Source organism: Stegastes partitus, unplaced genomic scaffold, assembly GCF_000690725.1.
Source record: "Stegastes partitus isolate 25-593 unplaced genomic scaffold, Stegastes_partitus-1.0.2 Scaffold1120, whole genome shotgun sequence".
Lineage (NCBI taxonomy): Eukaryota > Metazoa > Chordata > Actinopteri > Pomacentridae > Stegastes > Stegastes partitus.
The window spans coordinates 39,892-53,037 of record NW_007578851.1 but is presented as its reverse complement, the minus strand read 5'-3'; the positions used below and the strand labels follow the sequence as shown (position 1 = coordinate 53,037).

The window sequence follows — 13,146 nt, the reverse complement described above, 5'->3', positions numbered from 1 at the left end:
GAATGACCCGGTACTCTAGAGAGGCAGGAAGTTGTTGTTCTGGTTGGTTCTTCAGGTTTAACTGACTCCAACAGTCTGAACTCTGCCCCGGTGCATTCTGGGTAACTGGGTTCTGAACTCTGATGTGGACCTGCAGCTTTGACACCAGCTGAGCTACTTGGTTTAACCTGTGGAGCTTCAGGTGAGTCGCACCTGCTCGGTCCGTGAGCTCAGCTCTGATTGGTCAGCGGCTACATGAACAGCTCTCAGCTCAGCACTCAGCCGCGTAGCCTGAAACACCACAGAAGAAGAAACGTCAGCCAATGAGACGAGTCCCAGGGACCAAAGGAGGAACCCTGTTTGTTTTCAGACTCACCACAGTGGTTTTACCGACAGCAGGCGGCCCGAAGAGCAGAACCCTGGGAACTGATCACAGCGCAGCGTTAATCATCAGGTTATAACGACTGTGTGTTAATCATCAGGTTATAACGACTGTGTGTTAATCATCAGGTTATAACGACTGTGTGTTAATCATCAGGCTGATTTGTTTCGTCTGTGTAGAATCAACGGTTCTGGTCCAGACGCTGATCGTTCACTGATCCTGAGATCTTTACATTTCTCCAGTGGTTCTGTTTCCTGATTCCAGCTGATCTTATTGCCAGAACTGAGGTGACGGCGCCATCTAGTGGCAGCAGCAGGTCACTGACCCACAGAGCAGGTTCTGCTGAAAAGCTGCTGACGGACAGAACCTGCTCACAGTTCTTGTTCTACATTTATGAATGCCACTTTAACACCAAACCTGCATGTCAATGTCTCTGACAGGAACCAGAACCAGAACCTGATTAACACACAGAACCCATCAGGAACCAGAACCAGAACCTGATTAACACACAGAACCCATCAGGAACCAGAACCTCACCCTCCACGCTGGTCCTCTGCAGCCGATCGATCAGGAAGGAGATCGGATCATCAGGCTGATCGATCAGCAGGTCGGACACCAGAGTCTGGACACAACAACACAGAAACACTCGGTGTGGAACCGTTCTAAGGCGGAACCGTTCTAAGGCGGAACCCTGCAGCCGCTGTACCTGCACCAGGTGTGTCACGTTGTGTTTGTCGGCGTAGACGAACATCTGAGGAGGAATCCTCACAGGCTTCACCGTCTCATCCATCAGCAGGACGGAGCTCTTTCCTCCTGAGGTCAGTGAACGCAGCACACAGTCAATCAGAACCTGGACACCTGAACACACCTGCTGGAAGAAGGTTTGTTCTGCTCCGGTTCTTAATTCTGCCTTATTGTATGAACATCTGACTGTTTTACTGTCATCTGTTGATTTGCTTAAAACCCTCCATGATTGTATTTCATGACTTTTCTTTACGTGCTTCGCTGCAGCTGCTCAGTCAGTCGTCAACTTTTAAATTAATCACAAACTATTTGAATAATCCTCTAATCAGTCTGAGTCATTTTTAACAGAAAACTGTCTAAAACTCTGTGGTTTCAGCTTCTTCAGTGAGTATTTTCTGGTTTCTTTCCTCTGTGACGCTAAACTGAACATCTTTGGAATAAACAAGACATTTGAAGAAACTCTGATCCACATGTTTCACTGTTTTCTGACATTTTAGAACCAAACTGATGATCGATTCATCCAGAAAATGACCCGCAGATTCATTCGAGCAGCTGAGCAGTAAAAAACTCAGAAAGAACGTTTTTCCTGAACGCAGCACTGAGAGCAGCCGTTAGCCTCGTTAGCTTCCTTAGCCTCGTTAGCTTCCTTAGCCTCGTTAGCTTCGTTAGCATCCCCGCAGCTTCTTACCCGACTGTAGTTCGTGATTTTTTCTCTGAGGCTTCAAACACAAGCGTCTCGTTTTAAACTCGAACCTTAAACTGAACTTCAACTCCAGCAGAGTGGTTTAACCGCAGAAACAGGAAGCGACCTGCAGCAGCTGTCTGTGCGTTTGTTCCCGACCGACCGTCGTTAGGACGCGTTCGCTGGTTGCTAAGGAATGACGTCATCGGCGGGAGATTTTTTTATTTTTTTTTTAATTTAAAAACTTGAAGCAAGAATTTACAGAAATGTTCACAGACATGATGCAGACACACAACAGCTGCACAAGCACAGCAGACAGGCTCAGCAATAACTGTAAGGTGGCGGGTGTCAGCGGTCGGTACCGGCTCGGTTCTGGTCCGAACCTTCACATCTTCCGTTTCTGGCTCTCTACTGAAGGAAACACGTCAGAGCGTTTTCAGATAACAGAACTTCAGCACATAATGTTAGCTACACCTGATGCTAAGTTAGCAGCTAACAGCAGCTGTATGGGTATATCTAATGCTAGCCTAGCAGCTAGATTTACATTAGCTACAGCGCCTGTGTGTGTACATTTAATTCAAAGTTAGCAGTTGCTATGTTAGCCAGGGCAGCTATATGAAAACATCTAATGCTTAGCTAGCCAATAGCATCATAGAAATTGCAGTAGCTGCATGGGCATGTCTAATGCTAGCTTATCAGTTATCATCAGGTTAGCCACGGTAGCCGCCCGTTAGCATGATATAAGCTGCAGTAGCTGTATGGAAACATCTAATGCTAGGCTAGCCAATGGCATTATATGAATTGCAGTAGCTGTATGGAAACATCTAATGCTAAGCTAGCCAATAACGTCATATAAATTGCAGTAGATGTATGGACATGTCAAATGCTAACTTAGCAGTTATCATCAGGTTAGCTACAGTAGCTGTATGGATACATCTACCCCTAAGTCAGCTGCTAACAATATGTAGCTACAGCAGCTGAATGGGCAGTCCATTCACCTAATGCTAAGTTAGCATCAGCTGACATTGCTTGTAGCTCTTTAATTAAAATGAAATATGTTAATGAAACATGAGCTCATCTGTGAACGTGATCAGCGGTTTGAGGACTACAGCTCCCATGATCCCCCACTGCTGCACCACACACATTTGATGCAGAGGCTCATCAACAAACTGCAGACAGACGCAGAGTTTAGATTCTTTATTTTTCTCTTCACAGTTGGTCTCTTCAGGCAACAAGTTTCTGAGTGAAGCAGCAACATGAATGAGGGAAAGTTGCCGTGTTTAGTTGCATCTCAGCAGTTAAACAGAGAATCTTTGGTTTGTCAGCATCACACTGCAGAAATGATCAGCTGACTCATCGGCTGACTAAGTCTTTTCATTTTCCTGTTTTTTCAGCATAAAGCTGAACCACTTTGTGCCTTTCAGGTTCTCAGTCATGAAAACAATCATTCCTACAGCGACAGTTCATGTTGTCATCATCCGGCCTGTGACATCACAGAACCGCGAGCTGATCAACCAGCACTGATCATTAACTGATTAACTGATATCAATTAACTTATTGATACAAAAATAACCAAAAACTATTTTCATCTTGTGAAACAATCAAATGAAAAGCTTCAGTCAACTGAACATCTTTGGGTTTCAGGACGTTTGCAGACGTCAGCTTCTGATCACAAACCAATTAATCAATAATGCACCTGGAGTTTCTGAGCTTTGAACGTGAGCAGAACTCGCCAAACCTTCAGTGTGCAGAAACCACGTGAGCACAGTTCCTCTGACTCTGACTGGACTTGAGCGTGCAGGTGAGTTCACGGTGACGTCACCTGTTCATGTTAATGCGAATGTTACCTGGAGCTGGACTGGGCCGCTGCTCGTAGTCGTTTAATCTCAGCTGCTGACCTCTGAGCTCAGATTTCGCCTCAAGCTGTTCACATTTAGTCAAACGGTCACATTAAAGCAGCAGAATCATCAGAGCTTCTGTCTGCAGGACGTTGTTTACACACTCACTGCTCAGTGACACAGAAGGAAGCTAAAAACAGACAGATTCTCTATGGAGTTCTGAACTGTGTTTCTCAGCAGATTCCTGGAGGTTTATTTGTGTTCATTGGACATTTTATCCTCCAGCTGATCCTGTCAGCCTGAAGCAGCCCATCAGCTGGTTACTGAACAGAAGGCTGGTAAATTAGGAGTGAAACAGAAAACGTAAGGGGCCGAGTGTGGAACCCTGAGGAACCCCATGTGTTCTGAGTCTGTAAAAACATGAAGGAAGCAGCTTTAAAGTGAATAACGTGAGCAGTGATTTAGCTTCCAGAGTTCCACTGAATTCTGGTTGTAGTGTTTGATGCTGCGACGCCACCTTCATGGTGCTGCAGCTTCTTTGTAAATTCAGCAACAGTCAAACTGGATGATTTCTCCCCTTTTTCTTCCCTTTAATGAGCTGAAAACATAAAACTGGACCTTCAGTCGCAGTTATTCTCCTGTTTTCGCTCATGTTTTTGGCAAACACCTGCTGATCTCTGTCAGCTCCTCCTCCCCGCCTGGCTCCTCCCCCACACCTCTTGGCCCCGCCTCCCTCCGTCAGAACTCGGGCAGCGTCTCGTCGTAGTCCATGATGCTCAGTTCGTGTCTCCTCTGGCGGACGGCGAGCGTCAGGTCTGGAGCTGCAGCCCGACTCAGAGGCTCCGTCTGGGGGCTGCCAGCGAGGAGGGAGGCCTCCTCCTCTACCTCCTGACCCAGAGGAGGACTCCCTGGTTGGGCCTCCTCCTCCTCCTCCTCCTCCTCCTCCTGGCTTTGATTGGGCAGCTCCTCCTCCTCCTGGCTCTGATTGGTCAGCTCCTCCTCCTCCTGGCTCTGATTGGTCGGTCTGAACAGCTGCCGAGCTCGCTGCTCCAGGAAGGAGCCGACGGCCAGGGGGGAGTCGATGGGGGAGGAGGAGCAGGAGGGGAGGTGCAGGGGGGAGGTGGACAGCTCCTCCACAGTGCCGTTCAGGATACTGACAGCAGAAGAAGAAGAGGGGCGGGGCCTGTTGCCCTGAGCAACAGGGAGGGCAACGCTGCCGCCGTTTGGCCTGAGAAGAGAGAGATGACATCACATCAAGCATCCAATCAGAAGTCAGGATGCAGACGATCCACAGAAACAGGAAGTACTGTCCCGTCCAATAGGAGACCTTGTCAGGGTGTCACATGACGGGTCAGTTAACAGGTGACTTGACAATAACCAGCTGACTAATCACCTGCTGCAGACGTCCTGCTGGGTGTCCAGGTGCATCTGACTGTACAGGTGAAGCATCTCCGTCTGCAGCGTCTGATTGGCGCTCCTCAGAGCGACGCAGCGGCTGTCAGAGGCCGACAGCTCCGCCCTAAACAAACAAACAAACACACAAACAAACACACAAACAAACACTAAATATTTCCTCTGCACCTCAGTTTATAGTTTAACCGTCTGAACTGTGAGCAGCAGTCTCTACGGAACCAGAACAACCAGCGTCCATCACTGGAGCTAATGTCGTCTCAGAACCAGGACAAGGAAGGTTCTGGTTCTACAGGATCAGAACCAGGAGGAGGAAAGTTCTGGTTCTGCAGGATCTGGTTAAAATACTCTATTTTGACAATGTTTTAATAGTAGACATAGAATAAAGTCATTTTGATGAAATATCACAACTTTAAACTTTGAGTTAATTTTCTGTACTTCACAAATGATAAGTTCAAGAACCGTCTGAAAGTCTGATGACTCTTTGTTACTTTACAGTTTCTGGCTGGTGTCATAAAAAACAAAACAAAAACATCCCTTCAAACCTGCCCACAGGTTGGAGTTGGAGCATGTTAGGCGGCTAGCGTGTTAGCTGGTTAGCATGTTAGGCGGCTAGCGTGTTAGCTGGTTAGCATGTTAGGCGGCTAGCGTGTTAGCTGGTTAGCATGTTAGTCAGCTAGCGTGTTTGCTGGTTAGCATGTTAGTCGGCTAGCGTGTTGGTTGGTTAGCATGCTAGCCGGTTAGCAGTAAAGCAGGACTCTGACCTGCTCTGGTTCTTGGTGTCCTCCAGCAGTTTCTTCTGGTCCAGGATCAGCTGATCCTTCTTGCTCAGGTGAGCCTCCAGCTCTGAGATCCTGTGATTGGCTGCTTCCAGCTTCTGTCTCAGCTGGACGTCGCTGTCCTTCAGCCTCTGGTAGTCTTTACCCACAGTGCACTGCAGCATGGACGCCTCCTGCACCACACACATCATTATCAAAGGGCTCGGGAGCAGACTGTAGCCTCCACCTCCGCCCCACCCATCAGCCCTGAAGGTTCACATTGGGTACATATTCAACGTCCCACCTGCTGACTGTTCTGCACTGTTCTCTGTGAACGTTTGTGTATCGCCACATTCTCTATCAATTCATGTCGTGTTATTGTGTTTTTTCCCTGCTGCTGACTGCTGCGCGTTTCCACACAAGTTTCATTGTATTTTGCACAATGACAATAAAGCCTCTGTTCTGTTCTGTTATTAAAGCTGGGTCGGTTCTGGTCGGGTTCTGTGTCTGCACCAGTAAACCTGGATTAGCTGCGAGAAAATCACCCAGAGTGCAGTTTAGATAGAACGTCTGCAGTCTGTCCTTAACGATGGGAACATCTCTTGTACTTCATTACTTTACAGCATACTGTAATTAACCTGGTTCTGGTGGTTCTACCAGTCTGTAAACATCACAGAATAAATCCTGTTCTCTTTAGACCCGTGCTTCTGTGTCCTCCTCCTGAGGTTCTTACGGAGCAGTGCTGCGTCTCTCCTCCCTCCAGCTGATCCGACAGAACCCGGTTGGCTTCTCTGAGCAGGACGAGCTGCTGGTTCTGCAGGAACATCTGCTGCTGCAGCTGTTCGCTGCTGCTCAGCTGCAACACAGAACACAGACACTGAAGCTTCTGTCTCCCCCTGCAGGCAGCGACAGGAACAACACCAGCTTCATATGTGACAAGTGGAATCGAATGATTTCGATGAAATACCAGGATTCTACGCTTTGGTTTGGGTCATTGTTCTGATGGAACCACACATCACAGATGACTGAGTGATGATTCTTTGGGTTCTACTGTTTCCGGCTGATGAATCCTGCTCACCTTGAGTGACAGCTGGGTCAGCTGGTGTTCAGCATTATACGCCTTGTTATTGGCTCTCTGAAGCTCCGCCTCCAGATCCTTCAGCCTGCTCTGACACTCCTGAAGCTCACTCTGAAACAGCCAATCACAGTGCAGAAGGTTGAAAACAGCCAATCACAGATCACAGAATCAACATCAAATTTTTTGCTGATGAAGAAGTGTTATTTTAGTGTGTGTATCAGTGTGTGTGTGTGTGTGTGTGTGTACCTGCAGTCTCTGGTTGTGTCTCTGATCCTCCTGTTGCTGCAGCAGCAGTTGTGTGTTGTGCGTCTGCAGCTGTCTGATGTGTGTCTTTGTGTCGAGCTGCAGCTCAGCGTTTCGTCGCTGTTCTTCCTCTAAACTCGTCTTCAGACTGCGGATCTCGGCGTCCTGAACAGCGAGCAGCTCCTTCTGGAGGACGAGAAGCAGTGGTTCTGTTAGTGGAAGCAGTGATGAAGGCCAGAGTGGGCGGGGTCAGGCTGGCGCGTTACCATGGCGACGCTGTGCTCCTCCAGCGCCGTGGCGTTGATGACTCGGCGCAGCAGGCGGCGGTTCCTGACGGCGTGCTGCTGACGCTTAAAACGCTCGTACTGCAGCTGGCCGTGGACCAATAGGAGCTGACTCCTCACACACTGAAGCTCCTCCCCCTGGGCGGGGCCTGGACACAGAGTTATTATTGTTGAAGGGCCTGACTCCAGCTCTCTGTTGGAGTTCTGTGGAGGCCTCAGCTCTGATACGTGAGCATGTCTGAACCACACCAAGTAGGTTACACGATGACCTCAGCAGGGATGGAGCCACCCTGAACTGTGACCTTTACAGATGATGCTGAACGCTTTACCTGCAGCTCATGAATGTCGGATGGTGACGGGTTAGTCTGGTTAGTTAGAACCAGTTAGAACCAGTTAGAACTTCACTGAATTTAAATCAGTCACAGCCATGATTTAAACTCATGCAGGAACATAAAGCTTCAAACTGCACTCCAACCTGAAACGTTCTAACTCGCTCCACCTTCTGTTCAACAGAACTGTGGAACATCTCAGGCTAGCGGAGAACCTCAGAACCAGAAGAACCAACCGGACACGCTCGGAGACTAACAGCTGACTAAACAACACGTCCTGATTGCAAAAACTGTCACTGAAAAGAAGCTCGACAGGCTTCAGGCCGGTTCTCAGGCTGAAGAGACTAATGTGTTAATGAGGTGAATGGGTGACCAGGTGACCAGGTGAGTCAGTTAGTTTCAGGTACCTTTGGTTCTCATGCTCTGCTGTTTACCTCCAGAAAGACTCCGATCCACCGACTTACTGCCTGCAGAGAACCTGCAACCACAACAGAAGGTCAGACGAAGGCCACCACCTCAGAAGACAAGTTTATACANAATTATTGACAATTATTGTGCTGACCAGTTGTGTGTGTGTGTGTGTGTGTGTGTGTGTGTGTGTGTGTGTGTGTGCAGCTGGGCGTGGTGCAGACGGAGGCCGGCCAGGTAGAGGGGCGGAACCACAGGATGGGTCTGTTCAGGTCTGTAGACGTCTTTAAAGGCGTCCCCTTCGCCGATGTCCCTGGAAAGTGGGAGAAACCAAAACCTCATCCCGGGTGGGACGGTGAGTGAACCTGTGACCTCACCTGGCCGCACTGTGACGTCACTGGTGGGCGTGGTCACAGGTGTTCCTTTGATTAGAGCCCAGCTGAAGGTCCAACAGGAACACAAATCAAGCATCAGAACCAGTGATGATGAAACAAACTATTGTCCTGCTAACGTTTAGCATCTGTTGTTTAGAATAATTCATATTTGCTACATAAAAAACCAACAGCGGCATTATGTGAATAAACATTTGGATCAAAATCAATAGCTAAAGTAATCTGATTACCAAGTAATCAGATAACACTCGTTGATGAGGTTTAAAAGAATGTCTTTTCTAAAACTCTCCAGTAAATCTGGTTTTGTTGTTTCCAGGAATCTTAAAGGCCACCAAGGCCAGAGAGCGCTGCCTGCAGGTGACGCTGCTGCAGACAAAAACCCAGGGCAGCGAGGACTGTCTCTACCTGAACATCTTTGTTCCACAGGGACGATCATGTACGTANTGTATTAGTACTAGTACTACTGTGTACCTTGAGGCAGCGCAGCAGGGAGGCCAGCAGGGCCGAGCGGCTGATGTGATGAACCCAGGGAGGCTGCTTCCTGATCAGGTGACCCAGCAGGGTGAGACCAGCCAATCGGGTTCCAGGTTTGCTGAGGGACTCATTCAGCTTCTCCAGCAGCAGCTGATGACATCAGAAGCACATCACACATAAACATCATGACTACTTCATCCGGACTACACCTGGACTACATCTGAGACTTGAAGTATGCCCGGACGACACCAGGACTACACTGGGACTGCACCTGGACTGCACTTGGACTGCACCTGTCCAGCTCAGAGACGACATGCTGCTCACCTTGTGATGAGGCTCCCTGATGGAGGACAGGAGGAGAACCGCCTGAGGGGACGAGGAGTCCAGATAAAACTCCACCAGAGAGGAGACAACAGCACTACCTCTGTCTGGGAGGACAAGCTACAGGTCAGACCAGGTGGACACAGGTAAGGACAGACAGGTAAGGACGAGTTAAAGCCACACTAAATCCCTCCACAGGTGAGCTCACCTGTACTCAGCTGCTGGTTGACAGCTGCTCTCACTTGCTCCGCCTCCTGCAGCTCTGAGCTGTCCAATGAGAGCAGGAGCTCACTGATGCTCACCTGCTCCCTGGACATGATGGACACCTGGACACACACAGTCAGGCCTTCAGAGGGACCATCGACTCCTGCAGAAGGAACCTGAAGCTTGACCAACATTAATCTGGCTAAACTAAACTAACTAATCTTAACCTGGCTAATCTTAATCTTAAACAGTAATGTTCTCCTCGACGGTCTGCACCACAGAACCAGTCTTCATATGTTTTGTAGAACCAACACTCCGTCCTCTGCCCATCGCGCCACTGAAACACTCAGCAGCTATCGTCTCTACTGATCCACTGGCAGCTCAACCAGCAGACCACAAGCAGCTCTTCAGGTCAACAGCAGCAGTTAGTAACGTTACTCTGAGTACTTCCAGGTACTTCTACTGTACAATTACTTGTAAGTACTACAAATATTTCTACCTACAACAAATAACTGTGTTGTTGGTTATGGCAAAAATGTGAAACTCAATAAATCTATTCAAAATAAATAAATAAAAACAACTAGACATTTTTTAATTAAATATTTTTATAAAAATTGCAACAATAAAATCTAAATGTCTACGAGGAAAACAAAACTCTTTTGAAAAACTGTCCAAAGCATAAATAATACAGAAACATGACATTTTCCACGTGACCTTATTAAACCTGCTGCAGCGGAGTGTTGCGTAACCTCTCTCTGACGTCACAGCCGCTCTGCAGACAGTAATCTGATTACTGTCACATTCATTTATATGAATCATTATTCCGGAATGCAATAAGCTAGAGACAATGAGCATATAATGAATTATTGGTTCCACTGTGTGTTTGTGTCCTCATAAGGTTCCTGTGGACCTCATGCTGCGTTCAGGGACGTCGGAGAACGGGGCTCTGACCTCCACATTACAATACTTTACTTCCGTTCAAAGTAGAAAAAAACCGACAACTTTCTTTTTGCTTTTCTACGAACTAAAGACATTTATCTACAGACATGACATCCATTAAACTGAACAAACTGAGGAGAAAAAGACGTAAACAGTCCGTGAGCTGCAGTTTCACACGTTCAACTGGTTGAAATCGGAGAAGCTGCGTTCACGTGCCGCTGACTGAGCAGCGGTTGGTCCAGATTCACGGTGAGAAACTTCACCGACTTTACAGTAGGACACTCGGCAGAAAAACGGCATTTCAGGGAGTTTTCCTCCGCTGATGCCAGAAACCCTGATTTTTCCTGAACGCAGCACGAAGTTCAGCTGGGAGCTAACAGTTAGCATGCTAAGCTAACAGCTAACAGGCGAGCCGTCGCTGCGCCGGTGCTCGGTCACCAGCAGGGCGGCGGACAGAGCGGTTGTTTCTGCCGCCTCTCTGCTGGTGACCGAGCACCGGAGCCGGTCGCGGGGCGCACGGAGCTCCGGTCTCACGGAGCTCCGCTCGGTTACCTTCACACCTGTTGATCCGAGCAGAGAGCGGCCATGTCAGCTTCCGCAGGCCCCGCCCACCGCTGTAACACGACACCTCCAGCTGCTGTCAGCCACGAGACGTTCAGGCCGCGGCGGGAAAATAACGACTGGTTTAATTTTACTGAGAAACCGAGACTGTAACGGGCTGCTCAGACCGGGCAGCTTACCGGAAACACCGGGAGAAACCGCCCGAAGTCTTCCGGTAACGGAGCGGATTGACGAAAGGAGGAATGTCAGCAGTAGCTCCATGGTGATTGAAAAGTCCGAGGGTCCGTGAAGGTCACAGCGCTGACAGCTGAAACAGAAAACCTGAACTTTGGTTCGGTTTGGTCGTGAAGCAGCAGCTGACTGGCTCCTGTCTCAGCTCAGAAATATCATGAACGCTGAGCTATTGAGCCACTAATCACACATTATTACCAAAGATCTCCAGAGAACTACCTGCAGGTGTTACATAAGTGATAAATATAATCATCAGCTGCAGAAAGAAGTGAAGAAAGAAGCTCCTAAAACTCTAATGAAACACAGCGAAGAATTAAACAGTCTGCATGGAAAATAAACTATGAAAAAAAACAATAGGTTGTTTATGACAGAAGTTAAAAAAACTAAANTACCTGTATGTGGGAGGAGCTCAGTGTCAGGTTGGCTGGACGTCCTGTGAACAGAAACATGTGGGTTCATTAGGACAGTGGACTTTACCTTCATCACTGACTTAATGCTGATGAAGGTTAACCAGCTCAGAGCAGAATGCACCTGTGAGGAGGTCCAGGTGTGTTCAGGTTCTGATGATACAGAACCAGAGCAGACTGAAGCTCACCTGAGCTGCTGAGTGTCTCTGAGCTGCAGGTGAGTTCCAGGTGAGGCAGCGAGGAGGAGGAGTTCAGATCTTCCTCACAGGACGACTCCAGAGGATCCAGAGACACTCGAGAACATTCGATCACGATGTCGTGGACTTCATAACACCTCCACCTGGGAACCAATCAATCAATACTGACTGCTGCTGATCAGATCCATCGTCAATCAGCTGACTGTTTGTCTTCAGGAGCTCCAGTTTATTTCATGAAGCCCTAAAATGTCATGTGTCTATCTGCTGTTCTGATGAAGTTCTGAGGCTCAGAAATGATGGAAAAAGTCCATTAAAGTGATCAATCTGGACCCTCCTCTGTGGACTTGAAGGACCTGGACCTCTGGAACATTCGCAGTCTGAAGGTAGAACTCTGGTCAGTAGATAAAGGTTCTGCAGAATCAGAACCAGATGTTCTGAGGACAGCTGTAGTCATTTCATCTATAAAGCTGCTTTAGTTTCATTCAAGTGCTTTTCCTCCATTTTAACAGTGAAACAGGTTTTTCACGTTTTCCTTTTAAAGGACTTTAAAGCTGCAGAGATGTTTATCATCTTCAGATGGTCTTTACCAGCTTTGATGTTCTGGTCATGTTTCTGCCTGTTTCGTTTTGAGCGAATGATTTTCTTCTGATGTTGGTTCTGTTTCAGAAACGTTCAGGAGAAACTAAACGTCTGTCGGTTTGGAGTTTCTATTTTATTCTCAGTTTAAAACCTGTTTTTGTCTTTGAAGGAAGCTAACTTCTGTTATTCTGAAGCCATGGCATCATGTCTGCAGCACAGGGTCCATTTAGCAGCGGTTCTGTCTGGTCACGTGGTCCTCCTCAGCAGATGAAGCTGCTCGGACGTGGAACCACACAGAACGTTTCACCCTCTGACCTCCTGTCTGGCAACTCTCAGCTGACAGAACCGTCTGATGAAGCTCAGCTCATGTTGTGACTCTGTGATGTGAAAAGCTGAGCACCTGCAGGTTCTGGTCTCTGCTGATCCAGTTCTACCTGCCGACTCACCTGGACGGGTCCAGTTCATAGTCCTGAGTGCCGGTGACGAGTTCTGGATGAACCCGGACGTGTTCTAACATCGGCTGAAGGACAGACAGACAGACAGGAACCTGTCAGCAGAGCGATCAACAGGAAACAGCTGGACACCTGGATTCATGCAGCCAATCAGGAGGCAGAAGTGACATGCAGGTGCTTCAGCGATTTTATGGAGTCAACAGTCTTTGATCAAACTCAACCAGAGTCCAGTCAGAAACTGACCGATTTAGACT

At 48.1% G+C, this 13,146-nt stretch overlaps 2 protein-coding genes across 2 annotated transcripts in view; both read right to left on the bottom strand.

Moving 5' to 3' along the window:
• The window catches only part of ak8 (adenylate kinase 8), a 9,919-nt gene extending 8,068 nt beyond the window's left edge, over positions 1–1,851 (bottom strand). Inside the window, exons 1-5 of the mRNA XM_008296329.1 lie at positions 1,794–1,851; positions 1,068–1,174; positions 899–983; positions 356–405; positions 193–270 (exon numbers count right to left, since the gene is read on the bottom strand). Of these exons, the coding sequence (XP_008294551.1) occupies positions 193–270; positions 356–405; positions 899–983; positions 1,068–1,151 (297 nt within the window). The 5' untranslated portion in view covers positions 1,152–1,174; positions 1,794–1,851. The remainder of the gene's footprint in view (positions 1–192; positions 271–355; positions 406–898; positions 984–1,067; positions 1,175–1,793) is intronic.
• A 1,118-nt stretch (positions 1,852–2,969) lies between these two features.
• tsc1a (TSC complex subunit 1a) overlaps positions 2,970–13,146 on the bottom strand; it is an 18,923-nt gene continuing 8,746 nt past the window's right edge. Inside the window, exons 6-13 of the mRNA XM_008296328.1 lie at positions 8,135–8,205; positions 7,381–7,547; positions 7,118–7,300; positions 6,872–6,982; positions 6,527–6,649; positions 5,800–5,987; positions 5,019–5,144; positions 2,970–4,853 (exon numbers count right to left, since the gene is read on the bottom strand). Of these exons, the coding sequence (XP_008294550.1) occupies positions 4,364–4,853; positions 5,019–5,144; positions 5,800–5,987; positions 6,527–6,649; positions 6,872–6,982; positions 7,118–7,300; positions 7,381–7,547; positions 8,135–8,205 (1,459 nt within the window). The 3' untranslated portion in view covers positions 2,970–4,363. The remainder of the gene's footprint in view (positions 4,854–5,018; positions 5,145–5,799; positions 5,988–6,526; positions 6,650–6,871; positions 6,983–7,117; positions 7,301–7,380; positions 7,548–8,134; positions 8,206–13,146) is intronic.